Here is a 27,829-nt window from a genome sequence, read left to right as displayed (position 1 = left end):
AGACACAGCAGGAGTTTTGCTGCTGGAGTTTTTATAGATTACATATTTCATAGTCATGTCGAGATTATTGCAGAAAAACCTGTTTCTACCTCAAAATATGACCCACGACTGTGAGCTCGAGCTCTTCTGTGGCGATTATTATTGTATTATATGCATTTTATTGTAATATATACATAAACTGAAAGCCAAACAAGCGTCTGTAAATGCTAGGGATACAGAAATGGACGGGTCCGCGGAGTGACTGTGTTTTGGGAAGGGTCCCACACCAGGTGAAGACCACAGTGACCGTTCATGAACATGTTCTTGGTGAACTGCAGTAACCTGGCGAGCTATGCTGTCATTTTATCCTGTTTCTCAGGCAGAGGGGGAGGGATTTAGCACAAGCCTTCGGCCCAGCAGCCTTAAACAGCGCAAATACGCGGCTTTACGCGCAGCTTTCTGGTCTGAGCCGATGGTTCGATGTTTTACCGGCTGCTTGGAGCAACTTTACGCGTCAAACCCGCGGGTTTTAGCGTGTTTCTCAAGCCGAGCGAGGCCTGCCTTTCCCTGCATGCTCTCTCTCCCTCCTGCCCGTCGAACAAAGATAATTTACTGAGGAAGCAGCTCGGCCAATCAGTGGCGGCCTGGCAGGCAGCCGGTGGGAGAGCAGCCAATCGCGGCGCGTCTCTGATCCCACACGCACAAGGCCCAGAGCGCAGAGAGCGTGGAGAGGCCGGCCCTGCCTTGTCTAAGGGCTGAGACTGTCCTCCATGTTTTCCTAAGTAGTGACATTACACTTTTTCAGCCATGCATCCGCAGAGGTAAGCCTTCTGTTTTATTACCATCTTTCTTGTTCTTTCACATAATTATGTCCACCGTTCATCTTGCAGTTTTCCTTCTTTGGAGTCTTACAGCAAAGGCCTAACAGAAGGCCTCTCTCTGTCTCTCCACACTGAAAAGCAGGGGGAGGAGGGAGGAGGAGGAGGAGGAGGAGGAGGAGGAGAAAGCAGGCTTTCCTCTCCTCTGTTTCTCACTCCTGAGCTTTGGCCTGGGCACGTCACATGATTGCAAAGCAAACTACTCACTAGCCACTGCTCACTGATGAAACAGACCTCTTGACCAAATGTTGCCTTCTTCCAGGAACCTGGGCTGGAGTGGGAGCAAGGCCCTGTTTTTGCCCTCTTGCCCCCCCCCCCACCTTCTCTCCTACCCTTCATGCATGCAGGGAATGAAGAGGATAGTAAGCTGGGGGATGGGGGGGAGGGGGTTCCTGGACGGCGTCCCTCCTTTGTGAGCCGACTGCCTGATCCATTGTGTGTCACTGAGCGTGGCAGAGAAAATGGTGGCAGAAGCAGGAATTGGTGCCCATGGCAGTGCAGAAACAAGGCGGCTCAATGCGGATCCTATCTGTGTCTGTGTATACACGTACATGGGATCCACATATATACACTGCATTGCTGTTGTTGGTAGAAAACCATATATCTCCGTTTTTGACGTTTTTCAGTTTCTGTCATTTGATTTGACAACATTGTGTGTAAATTTCATGATGAATGGTCTAAAAGAAGTGACCCGGAATGACTTGGAAAGACGTCTGGTTCCATTGACTTGCATTAAAAGCAAAGTGGGCTTTTTCCTTCTCCTGTATAGTTTCCATTTTTGGAGATATACTAGAACACCGTGCCCCTTTACACCAGGCTTAACGTTGTTTTTGGCGCATGCTTTTTCAGGTTTGCTGTCTTCTTACAGGCTAACATTCGAAGCAACAGTTACAAAATCGTCCAGCTTTCTTTTTGTTTGATGAGGAAGTGGCTTATCAGAAAGAATCGGGTGCATTTGTGTGACCTGTCATGTCATAACTCTCTGTGCCAGGAATCTGGAGGCGCCACTACCACACACTGTTTTATTGGAGGGTAGCTGTGTTGGGGATCAGGCCGTTTTCTATCGACTGCGACGAGATCAGCTGTAGTTTTGGATTGATTTTATTTTTTGGCTTTTAAAGGTAGAGCATACAATGAAACCACATCCTCTCTGTTTTCAGTTTCAGTGACTTATGGCTGTTGTCGGAAGAAAACCTCGTATCTCCAAAATGGTAGCTTTACAGGAGAAGGGAAAAACCTGCTTTGCTTTTAATGCAAGTCAATGGAACCAGACGTCTTTCCAAGTCATTTTAAGCTGCTTCCATTGGTCCATTATTCATGAAATTTACACAGAAGGTAAAGGACAACAGGTATTTTTCAACTGTGCCAAAAACCGAAAAACAAAAATGGAGATATGAGGTCTTCTTCTGACAGCAGCGATGTGGCCATATGGTAACATTGCTTTTCTCGTCCAACTGCTGCATGTTGGTTCACGGTGTGTATGAGGCTTTGTGTTCCCCAGTTACAAACACTCTACTATTACACCACTAACCCATCTCTGTTACGATATTCTTTATTTGCGCATGATCAGGATGCTTCATGTTGCTTATACAGAAGCAGTCAGTCGTTTTTAGGTCATTCTTGACCAGATATTCCAGGTTCCTTGGAGGAGAAAGCAGTCAGGAGACTTGCGCTGATCTCGAATGATAACAGAGCAGTCAGGCAGATGAAGACAAAGGAATTCAAACCACAAAACCCCCACGTTCTTGTTCAAAGTACCCCCTTTGTTCTTTTTTTAGTTACGACACTGATACCAGAGAAATCTGAATAAAGCTATGAAGCTTAAAACGATGCTTCCACATAGATTCGCTGCATTTTTGCTGTGGTATTAATGTGAAACAGTGGGTGATAAACAGGGAGTAGTGTGACACTAATCAGCCAGCCAATCAGATGGTGTTATGCGTGTGTCTCGGCCAATCGGAGCGAGGGTCACAGCCTGCCCAGCGAGAAAGAAGGGCCTGTTCTGGGACATTTCACAAACGTCTTTGATTCAGATGGTACAGGTCATCAGCTTTGTTCATTAAGAAAAGGTATGATATGCATTTGGGGTTATAAAGAATACAGTGATAACCTGGAGGTGGAAGGAGGGCGGGGGTGCTAATGCAGGCTATTTTTTGCTTCATACAAACTTGCCAAAAAATTTGAATATGAACTGTTGCATATACACATGAAGTGAGGTCTGAAGAGCACTGCCTGGGACGCCAGCTGTTGCAGGCCATGCCTTTCATGAGGAAACCACAGTGCTTTTGTCTTTAACCCAGTGCATGTGAGGTTACAGAGCCTGTATGTTCAGTTTGTATCAGAAAAATGTGTCAGAAGCTTGTTGTATTGATTTATTTGGTACATATTTACCAAGATCTCGTCTGTTTCTGTTCAGGCGTTGGGCTGCTGTGAACGTTGGACTGTAGAACCTTCATTGTGAGAGCTCTTAAGAGGCTCTTTTGAGGTTCTGGTTCATGCAGGCGCCGAAAGGTTTGCTCCTCGCCGCGTCGTACTCGCATATGTTTGGTGTTGCTCTTGAGAAAGGCCTATGTTGACTGCTTCTCGCTCGCTCTGCCTGTTTACTGTAAAGCTCCTGTGGCGTGGACGTGCCGGATCAGGCCTAGAGGGAGGGGGGTGGGGATGTTCGGCAGAGCGGTGGGGGAGGGGAAGCAGCAGCCATTCTCATTTCCTGTGAGGAGAGAGTGAGAGAGAGAGACACGGAGAGAGAGACAGAGAGAGAGAGAGAGAGAAAAGAGACCTCGGCTCACTCACTCTCTGTCCAGTTATCTCCACATTCACAGCCGCCTTTCTCTCCATTTCTTCCCTGCAAAGGGCCCTCAGATTGGATGGCCTTTGTTGGCAGTGAGAGCAGTCGACCGGTTCCTTAGAACGTTCTAGAAGATCTTTCCCTTTTTTTTTTGGTTGCCTCTTTTTTGTGTGTGTTCCATTTGGCGGAGCTCAGTTGTGGTACCACGTCCTTTAGCAGCCTGTGGATCAGTTCCAGGATTGTTTGTTTCGTTTTTGATTGACAGACATCCTCGTCTAGATCCTCCTCTACCAAACAAAAAACACCTGACAGCTTGGATTCGTTGACCACACCACACCTTCCTCACGCAGGGAGAGCAATCCTGATGAACGGGGTTGTGTTTGCATTCAGGAGCCGAGGCCCACATGTGAAATCCTGATGGCGCTGCTGCCACTGTCCCTGTAGACCAGAAGGGAAAGGCCCCCAGGGGCTGCCGAGATATGAATTTTTCACGCCCAGGCATTTCGAGAACACATTTTGTGGCAGTCCCTCGCTACACCAACCTAACTGCGCCTTATTGATAGCCGTGTGCTTGGTAGAGCGCTTGGCACCAGAGCTGGACAGTTGAGGCCTACCTGATATCAGGTGAGTTCTTCTTCTTGGCATGGATAATGTGTTGTGGCCTTTTCTTTTCTCCACCACTATGACCTTCTACACCTTTTTAGCCTGATTTGCCTCGTCAACCTCGGTGACCTTCTTCCCCACTGCATGGACGGCGATTCATGGTAAATCCCCGTGAATGTGTTGGTCACGTCTAACTTCGTTTCAGTGCTAAAAGACACACCATCTCATTCTTGAGTCAGCAGGATGAGTTCTCAAGATTCAGCCTGGCTTTGTCTGCCGTTGTCCTTATACCTTTTCAGATGTTCAGCGCAAATAAAGGAGGGAAACGCTGCGTATCAGTTAAACTGATGGGAAGAAGAGGAGAGGGATATGCAGTGGAGGTGTGGGAAGGAGCCTTAGGCCTGATAGGCCTGGTTCAGTCCACTCATACTTCTCCTGCTACCTTCATCATGCTGAGGAACCATTTATTTCATTGTCCTCTGTCCGTCCCCTCCTTCAGTTGTTAAGCTGGTATTTTTAAACTGACCCTACTGGACCTTCTTGCCGGTGGCTGAATGAGGCCTTAGCTGCAAGTCGTGTTCCTATTGTGGTCTGACGAGACGAGCAGGGATTGACCCCCCATCTGCTACAACACCAACACCCCTCTTTTTCACTCGGCTTTTCAGTGAAAGAGCAGGGCATGAGTTCTAGGGGAGTGATCACGCTTTGTGCAGACTGCAACCCCCCCCAGAAAAGGTTCTCTGGCTTGGACATACGGTTCTAGGAAAAACCGGTAATTTGGTACAGAACCTTTACATTATGTGAAGGGTCTTATGAATGTCAGAAAGGTTCTTGTTGCATCTTATTTACGCAAATGTTTACATAAAAGAGCAAGGTTCCTCTTCCTCACCACGCCAAGGAACCTTTGTGCTTCTGTGTATGGACGGTTAAACTGAAGACTGAAGGTTTTCATTGTGGGTTTTTTGTATGTGTGTGTATATATATTTGTACACACACACACAGACTCGTACATATATACATACAAATAGCCGCTGTCAGAAGAAAACCTCGTATCTCCAAAATAGTAACTTTACAGGATAAGGAAAAAACCTACTTTACTTTTAGTGTAGGTCAATGGAACCAGAATTTTTTCTAAGCCATTTTCCGTCATTTCTTGTAGTCCGTTCATCATCAGATTTCCGTGCAATGAAAAGAATAAGAAGTATTTTCAAATTATGTCAAAAACTGAAAAACGATAAAAATGGAGATTCAGGCAACAGTGCTCTGTGTGTGTGTGTGTGTATGTATGTATGTATGTATGTATGTATGTATGTATATGTATAAGGGGGCAGCGTGGGCTGGAGGTTGGGGAACCAGCCCTGTGACCGGAAGGTCACCGGTTCGATCCCCTCAGTTGACGGTCCATGACTGAAGTGCCCTTGAGCAAGACGCCTAACCCCCAGTTGCTCCCCGGGCGCTGTGGATAGGGCTGCCCACCGCTCCGGGCAAGTGTGCTCACTGCCCCCTAGTGTGTGTGTTCACTAGTGTGCATGTATGTGGTTGTTTCACTGCACGGACGGGTTAAATGTGAAGGTCTAATTTCTCACTCTGCAAACACAGCTGGTAAAAATGGTCCTAAATTCTAAATACGACGTATAAAGACTTCTTAAGTACTCTGAACTGAACTGAACTGAAAAAGTAGTGCTTGATGATCCCAGTCGTTCCGAAAGCGACTGCCATTGGCTGAAGGTTTTTGGCTCTTATCCTGTCTGAGTTTAGAGCCTCTATTAAGTAATAGCTGAACCCTCTTAGTGGTGGTTAGTCTAATGGGACTAACCTGTTGATGAGCAGTCTGCACTGCTCACCCAGTTGGCTAGGAGACGTTTCATCTCTCGTGACTGGCCTTGCTCAAAAGGGTAATCCTCATGAAATTGCCAGGCCCAGTTGAGACGAGGACTAGACACCAGGGAGACGCTCTTATTTTGTTGCTGTCTAGAACATCAGCACTATATCTGTAAATGATACTTTAAAGAACAAGAAGGCCCTGACACGTGATGCCCGTCATGGCACGTCAGGCTTTCTGACGGCATTTTGAGCACTATTTTCTCACTAATTGTGAGATGGAATGGTGAGTAGGTGCCGTGAACAACATAAACTTGATTTGATTGCATCACCTCGGGTTTCTATCTCAGGAGCAAACCTTATGAGACTCCCACTGTATTTCTCACTTTTTTGGTGTGTGTGTGTGTGTGTCTCTCTCTCTCTCTCTCTCTCTCTCTCTCTCTCTCTCTCTCTCTCTCTCTCTCTCTCTCTCTCTCTCTCTCTCTCTCTCTCTCTCTCTCTCTCTCTCTCTCTCCCCACACTGTCTTGCCTTACTTAGTTTGGCTGAGGACGAGATTAAGACTGAATCTGATGCGGTTGAAGGGATGGAGGTATCAGCACCTAAAGGTAAGGATTTGCCCAATTCTGACCGGCTTTTAGCCTAATGGCATGTCATTTTCCTCATTTTCCCCATTTCCTGTTGACTGCAGAGGAGAAATGGGTTGTAGTTTTGCATGGCAGAGCTGTTTTGGAGTGTACAGCAGCGGAACCTTCCTTAAATAGATGTAACCTGAGTGGAGTCAATCAAGGTCTCTTCCATTGAATTATGAGTCAGAATCTGCAAAGGTCATTCAGTCAGGCCCAGGTGTTGTTTCCTCTGTGTGCGTAGGTTGTCGGTTTTAATGCAGCATAATAAGGTTCCATTCATTCTGCTCAGTTCCTGATCTAGGGTCAGCTGAAGCGGCGCTCTCCGCTCAGAAGCGGAAGGCACCCAGTCCGCCTCACTCTTCTAATGGGCATTCACCTTCCGACACGTCTCCCACCGCCGCCAAGAAGAAGAAGAAACCTGGATTAGTCACCAACAACAATAAAGATCAGGTAGAGGCCACTTTCACTTCTTTTCAGTGTCCACCTCCGTGTGATCAATGAATGTTATACAACGGCTAGTTCCTAACACGCAAGCTGATTGGTCGATAGGCGTTCTGTTATTATAACATCAAAGGTTTCTCACCGACACAAACTCTTAACAACTTCTTATACAATTTATAAGAATGTTGTATAATTTATACAACAGTTGAGAAGCGTTTTTTCACGAACACCGTATCACGCCTCTGAGATGCCGTTGCTAAGCAACGACTCTGACAGCTGTAGGAGACGCTCAGGCCATTGGAACGTTTTTACTTCTTACTTCGCCACAAACAGAAAACGGACGCTGTTAAGATCACATCTGACCGACAGCCGATTTGGTCCAACTCTGAAGACGAGACGACACTAAATTCCCAAACTGTCGTCACCACTGAGCAGCTTTTCAGTCGGCAGCTGTGACAGAAGAACAGCTGAACAACCTGGAATCAGCCAGAAATGAACCCAACACCATTCGCCAAACTAAACGGCTGTAAGAAGCTTTACAGACTGGCTGGAACAAAACAACATTAATACTGATCTGGACAAACTGACCAAACTGAGCTGAACCTGATATTGGGTCAGTTTTACGGCTCAGTCTGATTTGGTCCGACTCTGAAGATCAGACACGTCTGGCGAATGGTGTTGGGTTCATTTCTGGATGATTCCAGGTTGTTCAGCTGTTCTTCTGTCACAGCTGCCGACTGAAAAGCTGCTCAGTGGTGACGACAGTTTGGGAATTTATTGTAAGGAGCTGGAGAACGAACTGCCGGCTGAGCAGCGAGTGGGCGGAGCTCGTTACTCTGACGTAGCAACGAGCTGCTCGTTAAGGAGCTCTAATTAGGAGGAAGGAGCTGAACATTAAAACATATTAAACGCCGCGTTCACGGCCAGTTTATTCATTTCTTACTGTATTTATTTAACTGCTGTATTAAAGCAGTAGAGCACTCGAGGAGGGAGTTATCACCAGTAACATCACGGCTGTGATGATCTACGGCCACCAGATCACAGCCGGGATGTTATTCCATGATAACGCACTGCCTCTCGTGTTCTACTGCTTAAATGAGTTTTGGTGCAGTGTCAATAAGGTAACTCGCCTGAATTCGTTCATGCATCGTGAGCAGCATGTCTTCCACCCAGAAAATCATCACCTGTGCGATTTTAATTACTTTTAAACCTCTCATGAAACCTGTTTGGAATATCGTGGTTGGATTCAAAGTCCTGCTGTTGATTTTGTTGATTGGATTGGAATTCAGCCGTGTGTTATCTGCTGCCCTTTCAGGAGATGACTGTATTACCGCTGCTGGGCTTGAATGAATGCCATGTACTGCAGTATATGTGCTGTGTTGGTGTGCTTTTGGTAACCAAACACAGAACTGCAGTTTGAGCCAAGTGTGAGGCACTTTATTCGTTAAAAACTGTGTTTTTGCAAGTAAAAACAACATATTATCGCTGACGGAAAAAAACCTTGTATCTCCATTTTTGGCATTTTTCAGTTTTTGACATAATCAGAAAGTATCTGTGGCTCTTTACATTGTTTGTAAATTTTATGATGAATGGCCTAAAAGAAATGACCCAAAATGACACGGGAAAAGTTCTGGTTCCATTGACTTACATTGAAAGTGCAGTAGGATTTTTCCTTCTCCTGTAAAGTTACTGTTTTGGAGATATGAGGTTTTCTTCCGACAGCAGCGATATGTAATATTTGTAATCACATATAACTACAGATAACACAGGGCTGCTATGAGGAGAGGTTTAGAAATGGTTAAATGAACACTGTGATGTAAATAAAATCGCTGCTTGTGTTGATATTTGTGTTATTTCTAATATTGGTGGTTTTTTCAGGGCAAATGATCGTTCCCAGATAAATAGCTTTTCCATTTCATTTCTTTTAGGTGCATAAAACTTGCTGTGTATGTAGCAAAATATGATGTTGCACCTCTTCAAGGACTTAATTCTAGTTTGTGTGGATGCGCAGTGATATCGGAATCGCCGGTATCTGCAGATATTTGCTTTAAAAACAAATATCGGAATCTGAAATATTTACATTCAACCGATATTTTAAAGCGATATTCGATGACACGTTTATTGGACTCTGCAAGAGCAGAACGTTCTGGTGGTACTGGGTTATCACACTAAAACATCAGCATTTTATTGTTTTTGTGGCACATCGCTGCTGTCGGAAGAAAACCTTGTATTTCCATTTTTCAGTTTTTGACATCATTTGAAAACGCCTGTTGTTCTTTACATTCTGTGTAAATTTCATGATGGACGGACCTAAAGAAACGACCCAAAACTACTTGGAAAAATGTCTGGTTCCATTGACTTACATTAAAAGTGAAGTAGGTTTTTTCCTTCTCCTGTAAAGCTACCGTTCCGGAGATACGGGGTTTTCTTCCGGCAGCAGCGAAATGTAACCAGGTAGAAATAAATGTTGAATTCCACTTTTATGCTACTCCAGCTGCAATTTCTACACTTTATACATGTATCTGTATTAACATTGGCAGGATACATGCATGAAAAATATCCAAAATCGGCATCTGACCGTCATTCCCATATCAGTGCATCCTTAGTAGGTTGCAGAGTTTTCCTGTTCTCAGGTCAGCGATAGTTTTTGGCCCTGTTTGTGCTTGTAAATCTGCATCTGTGTTTGATATCTGTGGCTTTATAAAGACGCAGCCAACCCTCTTCCTGGAGAGGCACATTTGGGAATCAGGCGTAATGAACGCTTTCCTCATCAGTGTTTTCTGAAGGGCTTGAGCAAAATCCTGCAGTCCATCTTTCCAGCATGAGGGTTACCTCCTGCTGCTTTTGGTCCACCACCTGTAGTGACTGCCTGTGTCTGTGCTTTGACTTTTGCAGAGCCTTGCTACTTCTCTCCCCTGCAGTGTTGTGCCGTGTGTTTTGACCCCTGCCCCTGTCTCTCTTGCCTGCGTTTCAGTGTGAGCTAAGACATGGTCCATTTTACTATGTCAAGCAGCCAGCACTCACCACAGACCCTGTTGATGTTGTGCCACAGGATGGGAGGAACGACTTCTACTGCTGGGTGTGCCACCGCGAGGGCCAGGTGCTCTGCTGTGAGCTCTGCCCGCGCGTCTACCACGCCAAGTGCCTCAAACTGGCCGCCGAGCCCGAAGGCGACTGGTTCTGTCCTGAGTGCGAGGTACCCAGTGGAAAAGTGAGAGCGTAGGGGTTAGGAGTGGTAGTGCATTTGTGTTGAAGCTACAAACGTCATGATGTTTGCTCACTACAACACCTTTGCTGAGAGTGAATCTCCAGGCATGCCAAAGACCAGCTGTGTTCCAGTGCTCTTACCAGCCGTACTATGGCAAACCTTTGTGGTTCCTCATTGGATCGTTGCCCTAGAAGCAAATATGGTTTTCAACTAGTTATAGTGGAGATGTTGCACAGTTTACATAGAAACCTTACAGATACACAATCATGCATCACTACTCTTATCATATTTACACCGATCAGGCATAACGTCATGAGCACATCCTCGTTTCTACGCTCACTGTCCACTTTATCAGCTCCACTTACTGTATAGCTGCACTCTGTAGTTCTACAGTTACAGACTGTAGTCCATCTGTTTCTCTGATACTCTGTTACCCTGGTCTTCAGTGGTCAGGACCCCCATGGACCCTCACAGAGCAGGTACTATTTGGGTGGTGGATCATTCTCAGCACTGCAGTGACACTGATGCGGTGGTGATGTGTTAGTGTGTGTTGTGCGGGTCAGTGTTGCTGCTGGACTGAGAATAGTCCACCAACCAAAAATATCCAGCCAACAGTGTCCTGTGGGCAGCGTCCTGTGGGCAGCGTCTTGTGACCACTGATGATGGACTATAGATGACGAACACAAACTGTGCAGCAGCAGATGAGCTGTCGTCTCTGACTTTACATCTACAAGGTGGGCCGACAAGGTAGGAGTGTCTAATAGAGTGGACAGTGAGTGGACACAGTGTTTAAAAACTCCAGCAGCACTGCTGTATCTGATCGCCTCGCACCAGCGCAACACACACTAACACACCACCACCACCACCATGTCAGTGTTACTGCAGTGCTGAGAATGACCCACCACCCAGATAGTACCTGCTCTGTGAGGGTCCATGGGGGTCCTGACCACTGAAGAACAGGGTAACAGAGTATCAGAGAAACAGATGGACTACAGTCTGTAACTGTAGAACTACAGAGTGCAGCTATACAGTAAGTGGAGCTGATAAAGTGGACAGTGAGCGTAGAAACGAGGAGGTGGTCATGATGTCACGCCTGATCCGTGTATGTTTTCCATAAGTGGAGTTTTTCTTTTTAGGTGTAGCTGTTGAGTTTCATGTCATTAAGAGTGTGTATGATTATCACCGTATGTCTTACCTAGTTTGTGTGTCTACAACTTTGCCTGCATCTACTATTAAAACCTTAACATTTCAACTCTTTCCGTTCCAGAAAATAACAGTTGCAGAATGCATTGAGACTCAAAGCAAAGCCATGACTATGCTGAATCTGGAACAGCTGTCCTACCTGTTGAAGTTTGCCCTACAGAAAATGAAACAGCCAGGAGTAAGTCTTTACATTCAGACGTGATGTATATTTTATGACTGCTTTATTATAAAGACATGACCGTTCACAAATCACACATTTTACTGCTTGAAGGCTACAATGTGCTTCTTGGTGCTGAAGCCTAATTTTTCGACATGCAGAAAATTGCACTCTCCTCTAAGACAGTTTGCTTTGAGAAGAGCACTTACTGCTGATTCTTTTATGTTAGAGGTCACTACTAGGCGGTCCGAGTCAGGATTCAGATGCGGACCTGGATCTATAACCGATAAACTATGGAGAATTCTTTCATTTCGACAGGGTGGTCCAGTTTTAATCAGTGTAGCTTTTCTAGCCTTTATGGAACCGGTTTAGCAGCCCGGGAGACTTGCAGACCAATCGCATGCGTTGAGAATATCACACGTGACGCTACTCAGCCAATCAGATCTGTGCATTACGATTAGCCCAGAGACTCGAGTGAGTGACTCCACACAGGGGAGGGACGAGGAGAGAAACAGCAGTCAGAGAAGAAAGTGAGTCAGAGGGAAGTTATTCCACATGACGTGATCTAAAAAGAGGAAACTTACAGTAAATGTTGTTGAAATCTGACCGAACTGGACTTTATTTGATCTGATGTTCAGTAAATGTTGGTGAAATCTGACCGAACTGGACTTTATTTGATCTGATGTTCAGTAAATGTTGTTGAAATCTGACTGAACTGGACTTTATTTGATCTGATGTGCAGTAAATGTTGTTGAAATCTGACCGAACTGGATTTTATTTGATCTGATGTTCAGTAAATGTTGGTGAAATCTGACCGAACTGGACTTTATTTGATCTGATGTTCAGTAAATGTTGTTGAAATCTGACCGAACTGGACTTTATTTGATCTGATGTTCAGTAAATGTTGTTGAAATCTGACCGAACTGGACTTTATTTGATCTGATGTTCAGCTGTCGACTGTATAAGATGCTGATATTCCTACTCGGCTACTTCAGTAAACAGTATACGGCTCTGAGTCACGATGCAGGTCAGACATTATGATGTTCTGGACCTTCGATTGAGGAAATGATCTCTAACTGGACCTTATTGGATTTTAATTAAAGAGCCCTGAGTTATGTCTTCTAACAGACACCTGCATTGATTAGCATCACACTGGGTTATGGAGGGAATGGGCTCAGGAGGGTCATTTCAGGCCGGTTCATCACATTTAATGACCGATTTGAATCACTTACCTAAACGAGTGAGAATCATTGAGTCAGAGAGATCGGATTTGAGCAAAAAATCAGATTTGAGAAATGAGGCTTGTAATGTGAACGTGGCCTTAAAATGCTTTCCGATTTCTTTTGGCATGCAGACAGAGCCGTTTCAGAAGCCGGTCTCTCTGGAGCAACATCCGGACTACGCAGAGTACATCTTTCACCCCATGGACCTGTGCACCTTAGAGAAGGTAACTCAGCCTCTGTCATGGGAACTGTACTTACTCAGCAGCCAAAAAATCGTGTGTAGTACGAGTAGAACTCGTTCCTGAATAGGAGCGGCTAACCGAACAGTGTTCTATCCACAGAATATCAAAAAGAAGATGTACGGCTGCACTGAGGCTTTTCTAGCAGACGTGAAATGGATCCTACACAACTGTATTATTTACAATGGAGGTTAGTTCAGATGTCGACTTTCCCTGTTTGGCTGGTGAGGTGTAGTGGCTAACACCGCTGCTTTCTACGCTGTAGACTGGGGTTCGGTCCCCGCCTGGGCAAGCGCCCTACACTATATCAATAAGAGTCCTTGGGCAAGACTCCAAACACTGCCTTCACCTACTTGTGTAAAATGGTTAACATTTGTAAGTCACTCCATATAAGAACGTCTGCCAAAGGCCATAAATGATTGGTTTCGTATTAGACTATTCAGTGTTAACTTTATGATCGGTTCTTTTTCAGGGAATCATAAACTGACTGCAACAGCAAAGGTTATTGTCAAGATCTGTGAGCATGAAGTGAGTGCCGTGCTTAGGGATTGGATGATAAAACATTTTTGGAAGTAAATTTTACAGGGAACAATACTGTACTTGCGGTGTATAAGAGGTCTTGTCTGGTTTTCGTTGCCAGATGAATGAAATTGAAGTTTGTCCAGAGTGCTACTTGTCAGCTTGCCAAAAGAGGGACAACTGGTTTTGTGAACCTTGTGTAAGTAGATCACCCTTTTTATGTCTTTTGTGAATCTGTGAAACATCTGCCAGTACTGAAAGCAAGGTACAGAGCCATGTCATCGAAAGGTTTTTTTTGGGCTATGTCATAAATGTAATATGAGACACACATCAAAGAATAGCCAGTGGGAACTAAATGCTTTGTTTTTGTTCATGTTTTGTTATACCCAGTCTCAGCCCCATCCATTAGTGTGGGCTAAACTGAAAGGTTTTCCTTTCTGGCCTGCTAAAGCTTTGAGGGATAAGGATGGCCAAGTGGATGCTCGCTTTTTTGGCCAGCATGACAGGTGAGCCCACTATTGTTATAAATTGGGGGGGAAAAAAGCAACTAAACTGTTTTTCAGAATATGATTTCCTAAGTGTTTAAAAATAACCCTGACTTTAATGTTGCATGCTGCAGTGTCTTTGAAAACCAAGCTCGGATCTAGCAAGAAGGTAGAGATTGGAACTTAAAGCCAACCAGAAAAAATATGGACCTGTTATTTCATGTCCTTGACCATAGTAAGCACTAGACATGTTTACATGCAGCCGGATGATTTGTTAATAATCCGACTAACGGCACAATCGGCGTATAAGACCCCTCGTTCGGAATAGTCTAGTCCATTTGAGGCCATTTGGAATACAGTTTCTATCCAATTGATTGAGGTGGGTAATCCTGTAAATAATGTTAAATAGAAGAATAATATCCATGTAAACGCCTGAATCCGATTACATTCCCTATCGGAAAGTTTCAGTCCGTTCTGCTTGTGCGTCGCGTCACAGTGAGAGTTTATACCGTTCAACACGGCGGAGCAGAAACTGGTCTGCAGAGGAGACGAAGTTCATGCTCTGATCTTTAAAAGACGGCGGTAGGACGGACGTCCAGCTTATGTGTCTCAGAGCACGACGTCTTCCTCCCGGCCTTCTTTAATGAGGACGTGTGAAGGACGTTTTCCTGAGTCTGACGTCATTTTAAAGCAGTTAAAAACACAATCACTGCTCACTGCTGCTCATCTCACTCTGACTGGACCTCACGTGATGCTGGTTGTCATGGCAACATTTACTCAAAGTGGTTCTCCACACATGCGTGTCATTTTGCATCGGATTACTTGTAGTGAGCATGTAAACAGAGATTTCCATCAGATTGTTGAATAGAGTGAGAATAAACACCTCACTCTGAACCTGTAATCGGAATGTGTTCAATCGGATGTGCAAAAATCTTTGCATGTAAACACAGACAGTGCCTGTTGTACCACATCACAAAAGACAGCAGTGCTTTTTCTCTGTAATCTTTGTATAATCGAAGTGCAATGACTTTTTTTTCCTGCCTCTAAATGTGTTTCTGTACCTGGTGTAATATTAACCAGTGAGATTATAGGATATTTCCCTCACCATCCCCACCCAACATCAAGCCAAGAAACACCAGTAATGACCTTTGTTCCCGGCTGCACATACAGGCTCAAATAAATATGTACTCCTGGTACAAAACTTTCATATTCCCACTCCTGTGCATCCTGCACTACCAGGATTTCACCCCCTGCTTCAGTGTAGGCTGCCAAAGGTGTTACAGGAGGCTAGTACACTGTTAGAAATGAAGGTTCTGTTCAGGTGCATTTTTCACTCATCTAGGTACAAACAATGTAAATGTCCCCTCAAAGGTTCTACAGTGGGTTTAAGGTCTGATTGTGGAGCTTAAATCAGGTTCTCCAGGTGAAAAGTTGGTATTTATTCCTTTTCATAACCGAATGTTTTAAAACAAAAGAGTAGAGTAAAAGCCTGGAGGCGAGGCGAGGCGAGGCGGGGTGTGTGAGTCAGCACAGCTTAGAACAGATCATTTCAGTGGATTATGGTTGTTATGTTCCCTGACTAGAGGTACTGAGATGGAGCCTTGAGGGTTCCACCCCAGACACAAGAGACCCGTTGACAGTTTAGTACCTTTATTTCTGTGTAGTCCTCCACAATTGCAAGCTAGCGTCCAAGTCTGACTCGATGTTCATTTTCAAATGCCACACATTATTTCCCATCCAGATATCCCTAACAAACAAAATGTGCTCTTATTTCCATTTCACACTGATTGTAACTATTGACTTCGATGTCACTCTTTGTGTTGTTGTCCCACCCCTGCCCCCACCCCCCAAAGAGCCTGGGTGCCCATTAACAACTGCTACCTCATGTCGAAAGAGATTCCCTTCTCTGTGAAGAAGACTAAGAGCATCTTCAACAGTGCCATGCAAGAGATGGAGGTTTATGTAGAAAACGTGCGCAAAAAGCACAGCATCTTCAACTATGCCCCGTTCAGAACACCATACACGCCCAACAACCAGTTCCAGATGCTGCTGGACCCAGGAAACCCCAAGAAAGGCACGGTCATGGGGGAGAAGCAGGACAAAATCAAGTTCAACTTCGACATGACTCCGTCGCCCAAAATGCTCTTAGGCAAGAGCATGATGCCAACAGGGGCAGGGCGTAGGATCTCCATGACGGACATGCCCCGATCTCCGATGAGCACTAACTCCTCCGTCCACACAGGGTCAGACCTTGAGCAGGACACGTCAGAACGAGGAACAAAGGTGCCCTCCAGTCACTGCAGTGCAGGAGAAGACTCAATGGATTGCACAGGTACAGCCACAGTGTTGTTATAATGTATTATGTACGGTAACCTTTCGTTAGTGCTGTTTAGCTTAATTGGATGATATATGTTGCAAGGGAAACTGATTGTTTGTTGCACCAATGGATGTTTAAATTTAATCTTGGCCGCAGCATCACCTGTATCTCAGAAGACCACAGGAAGCCCCAAGCCAACGTCTCTCAAACAGGAGAGGACTCAGGCCACAGGCAGCATTCTCAACCTCAATCTGGGTGAGTCCTGTCGTGTCCTCCAATGCCAACTTTTCTTTACCACGGTCACCCTCTGGGATCTGGAGCTAGAGTTTAGTAAAGCGCATCTATACAGTTGAGTCACATTGTTGTGATCACCAGCTAATATCCAGAGTAACTGCTGTGTGCAGCGAGGCCAGTAGCTGGACGGGCTGGGAGTGACTCAATAAGGTCCTGGTGGGTTGTCGCAGGTATCTTGAACCTTGCTGTCTAGAGTGTATCCCACAGCTGCTGGAGGGAGTGTGGGGGAGGATCCATAGAGCAACCAGATGTAGGTGATCCCACAGATGCTTAATTGGGCTCAAGTCTGGGGAATTGGGGGCCAGGGTAGTATTCTGAAGTCTTGGTCATGCTCTTCAAACCACTGTTGGACATTTCATGCCGTGTGACGTCACATTGTCTTGCTGGAAGATCTCATCCGCCCCAGGGAAGACAATTGAGATGTATGGGTGTACGTGATCTGCAAGGATGGATTCATACCCAAAAGGGTTGACAATGCCTTTCCACTTGGATTTATGGGCCCTGAGAATGTCACGAAAACGTTCCCCAGACCATAATGCTGCCACCACCAGCTTGCGCACCATCGAAAGTATGAAGTCATAATAATGTGACTCAACTGTGTATGCCTGCTGTAAAAAGAGCTAAACTAAATAGAATAGGAGCTACACAAAACCAACAGACCATCACAAAACACTTAGCTGTTGGATCTTAAACCAGAATTTTTACTCTTTTTTTTTTTTCTTTTCTTTTTGGGGTCATGTCTTATGTCTGGACTCTCCTCTCAGACCGCATTAAAGCAGAGATGGACCTAAAGGAGCTGAGTGAGACTGTACAGCAGCAACAACAGCAGCAGGGGCCTTCTGTTCTCCTCACCTCCCCTAAGAAACCCACCAGGAGTCTGGACAAGACCATAGAGAGCTGCAAGGCCCAACTAGGTAAGACACATACATACTGGGATCTCACTGATTTGAAAATGGTCACTAATTATTAACAATTTAAAGGAACTAAAAATTCTGTAAAGACTGGCATGGCGGTATAAATCATCAAAATAAGACATGCTTTCCTCCTTACGTTCAAGGAATGTTCATTCTGTAAGTCAAGCCCTTTATAAATATGAACGTTTTAGTATTGGCGATTTGCTGATGCCTCATAATCGGTGCCATGAGTCATATATTTGTGATACAGCTGTCTTTTAACTTTTTTTGACTCAAACTGTGTAGGAATTCACGAAATCTCAGACGATGTGTACCAGGGTGTGGATCACAGTGACTCGGACGATTCGGACAAGTCTGACTCCAGCGACAGTGAATATGCAAGTGAAGAGGATCATGAACCAAAGGATGGCAATCAGGACAATGGCATCCAGAAAGAGTCCAAAAAGAGACTTCGACCTCAGTCTTCGCAGCCTCAGGACAGCAAGGCACCTCTTCCAGCAACGCTGGAAAAGGCGGCGTCTGAGCCGCCCGCCAAAAAGAAACCTGCCGGTGTTCTGGAGAAGGAACCCCAGGAAAAGCCACGGACTGCACAGCAAGAGCTGCCCCAGAAAGAGAAGCCTTCAGCTGGGCAGGAAGGCAAGACCACGAAAAATCAGGATGCAGACTCGGACTCAGAGAGAGAACTAGTGATCGACCTTGGAGAGGAGCAAGGAGGACGAGAGAGAAAGAGACCAAAGAGAGAGACGCCGTCCGCTCCCAGCTCTACGACCAAAGACCAGGCAGCCGTCAAAGCTGAAGGTGGGCAGATCGTCTGTCTTTTGACCTTTTACACGTACCTTTTAAAGATTTGGGACACCTAAAGCTGTTTAGATCTTTCCATTTTCCCTGCAAAAACAGCAGCCCTGAGGATATTGTTGTGATGCCATGGGTCATCGTCGCGGGAAAAGTAACGTTGAAAACAAACAGTTTTATATGAGAAGTGACAGATTTTTATTTGTTTTGCTTTTTTTCCTGTTGGTTATAGTTGTCATATTGGTACATATCACCATCAAAACATAGGTAAATAAATATACCTCTACCTTGAATCCACAAGCAAAGTCAAGCAAGGAAGATGAAGAGCAGAAAAAGAATGGAGCACTCCACAGTCTTCTCAATTTGCTGAAAATGGCCAGGGCTGACCCCATAGATTGCACTCCACATAGGTGCCCATCTGTACTACATACTGTCTGGACTTAGAGTAGGCTTAGATTTTAAAGAGTTACTGCTCTTGAACACTAGTCGTTCATAAGAAAATATCTTACATGCTTTCTTATCATTGAACTGTCAGTTAACTAGTGTATGTAATTTGATGGCTGCTTGAAAGAACAATTTAAAATCTATATAAACTGTATGTTTTAAGTTTTTGAAAGTCTTGCAGATGTGGTTAACATTTGGAATACTTCTATTCCTGTTTGTGTGTCTTTAAGGGTAGAAAACAAAACAGTTCAGGTTTGTAAGTCATGCTTTTATCATAGAGTATCAGTTCTTCAGGAAGCACTCACACATTTTCTAAACCGCTTATCCTTCTGGGTCTCCATGGGGGGGTGGCCTGGAGCTTATCCCAGGTCACTGGGTCGGAAGGCAGGATACATTCCGGACAGGTTACTTAGGAAGCAAACGTTCTTTATTAATGCAAACAAATATGATCTAGTACAGTGATATTGTATTATATTTGGATTATTTGGACAGTTGTTATAGTTGGTACAGTGTAACTTGGCTCACATAGTAATTTCCTGCTGTTTTCTTCCTCATCATGTTGTGTCCACTCCAGGAAAAGCTCAGTCAACAGCCAGCGCATCAGGCTCTCCATCCACAGCCCCCAACTCCTCATCTTCTACCCCCAGTGTGAAAGACTCAACTCAGCCAGCTTCCAAGCCTTCAAACAACTCCACCCAGCTGTCCAGCTCCACCAGCACTGCGTCCACAGCTCCGAACCCAGGAGTACCAGCAGTCCCCTCTACAGCAAACTCCACCTCCTCTGTGGTGAAGAAACAGCGCCCTCTGCTGCCTAAGGAGGCGGCCCAGCCTGGCCAGCCAGCGGTGGTGTGGAACCAGGCTGGGAATAAGTTCCAGACATCCTCTCAGAAGTGGCATATGCAGAAGGTCCAGAGGCAGCAGAATCAGCAAGGAGGGCAGCCGGCCTCACAGCCAGCTTCACAGCCCCAGCCTCAGAGCCCAGCGGCTTCGAGCAGCACCAGCACCCGCTACCAGACCAGGCAGTCTATGAAAGGTAATGAAGAAATGCTGAAGTGTCTGTAACCCTGTCAACCTACACCATCCTCAAACATCTGCTGTGTGAATAAGTTTGATTCCAACTGTTATAGACCTTACTGAGTCGTAGCGTCTGCATCACAGAATGGAAAAGGGGGAGGGGGCTGATCTGACCGGTCAAGATAGGATTTTTCACATGTTTGTATTACAGAAGCAAATCTGATCTTAATTTAAGAATCTTATCTTACAGCATCTTTTCTTATCTCAAGTTAGGAAGTCTTAACTTAATTGATTGAAGTCGACAATCAGCTGTCTTGTCTGTTACCTAGGAACTGAAACGTAACACATTGCCTAGCAGCTGAAACATAAACACGTAATGATGTTAGTTAGTCAGACAGCTAACATTAGCTACCGGTACTGAGGTGAAGAAGGTTAAATAAAACTAAAGCGTGGTAAACTAAGAGTAAAGAATACTGTGGCAGCGCTTTGTTCTGTTTATCAGAGTCGCCACCCCACAGTTTCAGTCTCCATTTCCCAAACGCTTTAGCCGAGCGCGCTAACGTTATTCCTCCTAATAAATAGACACACGTTCAGCTCCGTCTCCTCATTATTCACCACCATCACTGAAATATTGTATCTGATGAGTTTTTGTCAACAACAACTCATGAAGGTATTAAGAGGGACGGTGCAGCGTCTGGGCTTTTAAATGCTGTTAGAGACTCAGTCAAAGCTCAGTTTTCAGTGTAGATAAATGGAGCATCATGTTGGTTATAGTGAACTGGGCTGCCATCACTGCATAAAACAATAGAAACAGACGATTAAAACAAAAGTTAAGATGCTCTGGAGTTTATCTTAAATTTAAGCAATTATTTAGGATATTTTGGCAACTTAGGGTGTTTCTTTCTTTACGTTTTCTTAACTGGAAATAAGATTGTAGATTTTAATTGGTCGATACCGATAATAGCCGATCAATCCCTCCATTTCTTAAGTACTAATTAGATTAAAGCCAGATTACGACCACAAAAAGTCACAATAAAAAAAAAAATCACATGTGGCTTGAAATTTACAGAGAAAGGCACTTGGTCTTGTAGGTAAATGGACAAATACTAATGGTAAGTTACCTCAGTTAACATTACTACCTTAGCCAGGCATAATAAGTGACGTTAAACACTTTATTTCACTGAATGTAAACGAATAGAGTGTAAAAAATGAACTTGATGTTTAATCGGCTCCCCCTTGCCTGCATTAACACTGCACGGTGCGTCGCATCCGGTGTGTGGTGGCCCATCTTGACGAAACACTCCAGTTTCTCTCCAGCTTTCACTTTAGTTGTTCGTGCACAGGAGTTGTACTGCTATGATGAGCCGTTTCCAATTTGGTTCCGGTCCAAAATTCTCCCAAACTTAAGGTTTTTATCTACTGCTTGTTCACCAGGGGAATTCATGCATCGACCAGGCGCAGCTACGTTCATAGTGTCACACCAACACACTTACGCAGAACGATGTTTTTCCGTAATCGGTGATGTCCGTTATGTTGATTAGTTGCCCCATCCCCGCTAACAAAAAATATGAAATATTCCCTCCTCCAGTTCGCATTGTGCAAACTGCATGACTAAATTATTATACGTTTACATGTATTATTAAAAACGTTTTTTTTTTTTAAGTATTCTGAAATACACTCGTTTTGTGGTTTCTAACACTACATGACATAAATTAATCTATAAACATCCACAGAAGTGAGGCTTTAAGATGGTTGCTACTTTTTAGCTGGGTGACATAGTTGCATTAATTATGAAATACAGTGACAGAAACCACATAAATAAGTGACATGCACTTTTAGGCAAGGCTATGTCGATTAGACAGGCAGTTTGCACAATGCTATTTCCGTTATTTGTTAGTTATATCAGTCTTGCAGCTTCATACACCAAGCGTGTTTCAACTGAGTGACTACACCGGGGTGGAAAATTATAGAAAATAAATAAATTAATTTTTTGTTGTTGAACTACATTTAAAGGTCAGAGATTCCTAGCTGTTCTCTTGTATTGTCAGTTGAATATAATGTGATTTTTTTTGTTTGTTTGTTTGTTTGTTTGTTTGTTTTTACCAGCTGTTCAGCAGAAAGACACCTCGTCTGGCTCCTCCTCTAACTCTGTACTGGCTGGAGACTTCCTCGCCCCTCCTGCCTCCGCTGAAGTAGCCGCTGACATCGCCAAGTACACATCCAAAGTAAGTCAGTGGTTTATAGTAGGGATGTAACGATACACGTTTTCAGGTTTGGTATGATTTTTCATTCTGAAGTCAGGATTTGGTTTATGTCCTGATTCTACAGAGCTATAATTCTATACTACACGGACTGGTTTGATGTAAATAAATGAGAGTTCTCCAGCAGAACTCATTCAGTTCATGCTGTGCTGCAAAATAAATTCTAGGTGATGGGACTTTTGGGGTTTAAGTGACTTGGAAAAAAAATGGGTGTGTCCATAGTATATAGTATAAGCACTGCTCTCTCCCTGCTTTCCTGTGATGGCATGAATACCGATGGTTAGGTTTAATGACTGACTGTGGTTACCATGAAATATGGCAAATGAGAGACACTTGGAAGAGACCATTGGGCGTATTGGGAATACAGTTTTTAATACGTTGTTAAAATTCGATTTTTTGATACTTGAAATAGGTTTTTCGTGCTCAGTTTGTTATCCAATACCAAGTTCAGTGGTTTGTCACATTTTAGTTGCAGTTGTTACTGATTTACATTCACATTTTCACATTTCCTGTGCTTCCATGTTAAAGCTCAACTCATGCCTATACCATTGAAAATAATTTGACGTAAATTCAAATGCTTATTCTACACCATTGAGTTCAGTACATTAAGTGGAACTTCACTATTACCCCGTTTTTTTTTTAAAGTTGGAATGATGGACAAAATGTCAATAAAATCAGAATGCAGTAATGTGCAAATCACAGTACAAAGACAACATAAAAAAAAATGTAACATAAAAATTAACAAATTTAACATAACTTTTTTTTTTTTTTTTTTTTAATATACACCAATTTTGAATTTGCTACTAGCAACATGTTTCAAAAAGTTGGGATGGGGGCGACAAAAGACTGCTTAAGTTGTGTAATGCTAACAAAATACCTGGTGGAACATCACACAGCTTAATTAGGATAGTGTAGTGGGTAACACCTCTGCCTTCTACACTGTAGACTGGGGTTCAATCCCCACCTGGGCAAACACCCTACACTATACCAGTAAGGGTCCTTGGGCAAGACTCCTAACACCACCTTGGCCTACCTGTGTAAAATGATTAAACTGTAAGTCGCTCTGGATAAGAGCGTCAGCCAAATGCCGTAAATGTAAATGTAATTAGCAACAGGTCAGTAAGATGATCACGTATTAAAAAATAAATAAATAAATAAATTTAAAAAAGCGTCCTGAAGAGGCGGAGTCTTTCAGAAATAAAGATGGGGAGGGGTTCACAACTCTGTGAAACACTGTGGGCAAATTCACGAATAATGTTTTATATGTAAAATCGCAAAGAACTTAAGGAATATCATCTATGGAACATAATGTCATTAAATCTTTGGGCCTTCGGGCAGCACTGCATTAAAACAGACACGGTTCTACTGTGGAAATCGCAGCATGCGTTCAGCTCCCAAAAACCACCATGTTTGAACGCAGTTCTTCGCTTAAGTTAAAGTTAAAACTCTACCATGCAAAGAAGAAACCACATATAGACAGGATCCGGAAACGCTGCCACCTTCTCTGGGCCCGAGCTCATTTAAGATGGACTGACGTGAAGTGAAACGCACAACCATCTCTAGGGTTTACAGAGAACGGTCCGAAAAAGAGGAAACATCTAGTGAGCGGTCAGTTGTGTAGACGAAAATGCCTTGTTGGTGTGAGAGGTCAGAGGAGAATGGGCAGACTGGTTCCAGATGATAGAAAGGCAGCAGGAACTCAAATAACCAACTAGAATCTCTGAGGAACGTTTCCAACACCTTGTTGAAAGTATGACATGAAGAATTAAGGCAGTTCTGAAGGCAAAAGGGGGTCCAGCCTTTTACTAGCAAGGGGTACCTAATAAAGTGGCCAGTGAGTGTATATATGTATATAAGCAAAAGCTTCTGCACGTATTGCATCATGGCTCCATAATAAAAGCGTCTGAGTGCTAAACAGGCCTGTCACCAGACCTTGAAAACGTTTGGCGCACTATGAAATGAAAAAATATCATAAAGGCGACCCCGAACTGTTGAACAGCTGAAATCCAATATTAATGAGAAACATTGAGAAAACGTTGCACTTTCTAACCTACAGCAGCGTCTCCTCAGTTCCCAGACGCTTACAGAGTGCTGTTAGAAGAAGTGGTGCTGAAACACAGTGATCAAATTTACCCTGTCGCAACTTTTTTGCAACATTTTGCTGGCATCAATTTCAACGTGGGCATATATTTAAAAAATAATAATAATAATAATTCTCTGTCTCAACCTTTGATATGTGGTCTTTGTACTATTTTCAGTTGAATAGCTTTAGGAAAAGGGGCTGTAAATTGAAACCCATGCTTTGTTTGTTTGGTTTTCTTTCTTTTTTGTTTGTAGATGATGGACGCAATTAAAGGAACAATGACGGAGATATACAACGACCTCTCCAAAAGCACAACGGGAAACACCATTGCTGAGGTTTGGCTTGTTTTTTGCATATTCTGCAGGTTTTAACATAAACAGAGGTAACATGATATTGAAGTCTTTGAGATTTAAATGGAACAGATGGTGCTAAATACACAACATTTGCATTCGACTGAAAATAAACCCTTTATTTATTTCATTTATTAATACTGATCACTGTTCTGTAGAGTTGCACGACACTTTCTTGTCTCCTGCAATGACTGTTATGCCGCTTTGACGCAGATCCGAAGGCTGAGGATAGAGATCGAGAAGCTCCAGTGGCTGCATCAGCAAGAGCTTTCAGAGATGAAGCATAATTTAGGTGAGGTTTCATTTTGTGTGTGTGTGTCAGGCAGAACATGTTTAGCTTTTCTCTGAGCCTGAATTCACTGTGCAGGGATTTTTGTGGTTTTATTTATCTGTAGAGTTGACCATGGCGGAGATGAGGCAGAGTCTAGAGCAGGAGAAGGAGAGGCTGGTGTCTGAAGTGAAAAAGCAGATGGAGATGGAGAAGCAACAGGCTGTGGATGAGACCAAGAAGAAGCAGTGGTGTGCCAACTGTAAGAAAGAGGCGATTTTCTACTGCTGCTGGAACACTAGCTACTGTGACTACCCCTGCCAGCAGGCGCACTGGCCCGAGCACATGAAATCCTGCACGCAATCAGGTATGCATCACAAACACCTTCACTGTCAGCACAGGTTTACTTATATTACACAAAAGGTCAAAATGATGGAAGCGAACGGCTTTTTTCAAAAATATTTTACAAATGAGTCTTTTTGACAACAAATTTGTCAAAACTCTGTTGTGTGTTGGTTTGCAGTAATGCACTCTTAAGTATAAAACCACCTACTGTCCCAAAAAATACAAATAAAAAGAGAAAGCCGTGATTTATAAACCTACACTATACTGCCAAAAGTATTCGCTCGTCTGGCTTCACACACATGAACTTGAGTGACATCCCATTCTTAATCCATAGGGTTTAATATGATGTCGGCCCACCCTTTGCAGCTATAACAGCTTCAGCTCTTCTGGGAAGGCTTTCCACAAGGGTTAGTAGTGTGTTTACTCCAGAGAACCCATCTCCACTGCTCTAGAGTCCAGTGGTGGCGCTTTACTCCACTGCATTCCACGCTTTGCACTGCGCTTGGTGATGTAAGGCTTGGATGCAGCTGCTCGGCCATGGAAACCCATTCCATGAAGCTCTGCGCTGTTCTTGAGCTGATCTGAAGGCCACATGAAGTTTGGAGGTCTGTAGTGATTGACTCTGCAGAAAGTTGGTGACCTCTGCGCACTATGCCCCTCAGCATCCGCTTACCGCTCTGTCATTTTACGTGGCCGACCACTTTGTGGCTGAGTTGCTGTCGTTCCCAGTCTCTTCCACTTTGTTATAATCCCACTGACAGTGGACTGTGGAATATTTAGTAGTGAGGACATTTCACGACTGGACTTGCTGCACAGGTGGCGTCCGATCACGGCACCACGCTGGAACTCACTGAGCTCCTGAGAGCGACCCATTCTTTCACTAATGTCTGTAGAAGCAGTCTGCAGGCCGAGGGGCTCGGCTTTACACACCTGTGGCCATGGAAGTGACCGGAACACCTGAATTCAATGATTTGGATGAGTGACTGAATACTTTTGGCAATATAGTGTACCTTGACCTGTATTTGAATAAAAACACTAATGATAATATACACCTATCAGACATCACGTTATGACGGGCCTGAATGGGCCTATCAGGTGGATGATTAGAGCTGTGCTAAAACGCTGCAGAATTGCCAGGAACAAAACACACACTCAGTTAATTATCGCCATCAGTGTGGACATTTAGTCAGATGATCTTCTGCTATGTTAAATTATTGCATATTAATATTTTTATACAATTAAATGACTTATTAGTCCCACATCGGGGAAATTTCAACTCTCCATTGTAACCCATCCATGCAGTGAGACACCACATACACACTAGTGAACACACACACTAGGGGGCAGTGAGCACGCTTGCCCGGAGCGGTGGGCAGCCCTATCCACGGCACCCGGGGAGCAGTTGGGGGTTAGGTGTCTTGCTCAAGGGCACTTCAGTCACGTACTGTCGGGTCAGGGGATCGAACCAGCGACCTTCCGGTCAAAGGGCCGGTTCCCTGACCTCCAGCCTTTGGCTTCCGAGTCTTTTCCTGTAGTGTAGCTATGTTTTCAGTCTTTTGAGTTTTCTCTGTCTGCATTATACATCATCATACATGCCTGTGGTGAGGATCCTGTTGTAAAACTGTCTCCTGTTGCCTAGCTACAGCATCTCAGCAAGAAACGGAGGAGGAGGCCTCTACGGTTTCAGCAGTGAAGCCTTCAGGACAATCGCCTAAAGCCCAGCCCTCTCCCTCGACCAACAAAGCCTCGCCCGCACACAAAAACTCTCCACCCACGGCAGAGAACCCAAGGGGGAGCACTGGGGGCTCCGTGTCCTAACCAGAGCACTACAGACGCCAATGCATTTCTCCTATAGGGTTCCTCAAAAGGTTATGGACACATTCATGAGGAACCTGGGGTCATTTTGGCTGTGGAGCGTTCTGCGTTTTTTTTTTTCCTCGTCTTCTAAACGTTCTGACCACAAAGACATCAGAAACCTAAACTCCTTTACAGCCTGGTTCACTACACCCGAAGGTATGAGACGGTGTTCGAGTTCCTTTCATGTATATTAACTGTCATTTAATGTTTTTTTTTTAATCTACGAAAAAATGTTTTGTACAAAACTTTCATATAAAATATGCAGAAGTAATGCTGTTTTTTACTCACTTAAGTTTTGTATAGTGCAATTTTTTTTGTTTTGTTTTGTTTTTTAAAGGTGACCGCTGCACTTAGGTGCCTCCAGAAAGGTGGAGCTTACTTTATACTTTGGGGTTTTGAATCTTGTGAACATGCTGTGAGTTTAGTAATAATAACCACCTGTTAAAGAATGATTGATTGATTGTTCATTCTCATGGATTTCCACTACATTTCCCAGGAGGACTCTGTAATACTCTGTGTAGCTGTCTTTAATGATATCGATCGTGCAGAAAGTGGTTTGCTTGACTTAAAACTGGGAAAAAACAAGCTACTGAGCGCCTTTCATTTTAAAATTTAGCTTTTGGCATCCCTTGTTTACATATTGTAAATAGCAAAAGAATAAAAGGAGACAACTATCTGTAAGAAAAAAAAATAAAATCAGCTCTCCTCTGAAAGAAAAA

At 44.0% G+C, this 27,829-nt stretch overlaps 1 protein-coding gene across 7 annotated transcripts; it reads left to right on the top strand.

The window, feature by feature from the left end:
• The first annotated feature begins 654 nt into the window (after window positions 1-654).
• On the top strand, window positions 655-27,829 carry prkcbp1l (protein kinase C binding protein 1, like). Of its 7 annotated transcripts, none has more exons than XM_017700939.2 (20): window positions 655-800; window positions 6,608-6,675; window positions 6,986-7,146; window positions 10,112-10,348; window positions 11,613-11,726; window positions 13,060-13,152; window positions 13,270-13,357; window positions 13,640-13,695; window positions 13,808-13,885; window positions 14,077-14,192; window positions 16,025-16,503; window positions 16,645-16,743; window positions 17,547-17,696; window positions 17,982-18,494; window positions 19,507-19,965; window positions 22,053-22,171; window positions 24,545-24,625; window positions 24,854-24,932; window positions 25,036-25,275; window positions 26,899-27,829. In XM_017700939.2, exons 1-20 carry the CDS (start codon window positions 787-789, stop codon window positions 27,069-27,071), a joined length of 3,417 nt encoding a protein of 1,138 aa, XP_017556428.1. In that variant the 5' UTR covers window positions 655-786; the 3' UTR covers window positions 27,072-27,829. The 7 variants fall into 7 exon arrangements, with proteins under 7 accessions (XP_017556428.1, XP_017556434.1, XP_017556432.1 ...); XM_017700945.2 differs by having other exon boundaries at window positions 656-800; window positions 10,190-10,333; window positions 26,893-27,829; XM_017700943.2 differs by having other exon boundaries at window positions 656-800; window positions 10,190-10,348; window positions 26,893-27,829.

The sequence above is a fragment of the Pygocentrus nattereri genome, chromosome 9, assembly GCF_015220715.1.
Source record: "Pygocentrus nattereri isolate fPygNat1 chromosome 9, fPygNat1.pri, whole genome shotgun sequence".
In the NCBI taxonomy this organism is placed as follows: domain Eukaryota; kingdom Metazoa; phylum Chordata; class Actinopteri; order Characiformes; family Serrasalmidae; genus Pygocentrus; species Pygocentrus nattereri.
The sequence above is the reverse complement of the archived record's forward strand: the minus strand, read 5'-3'. Positions and strand labels throughout refer to the sequence as shown.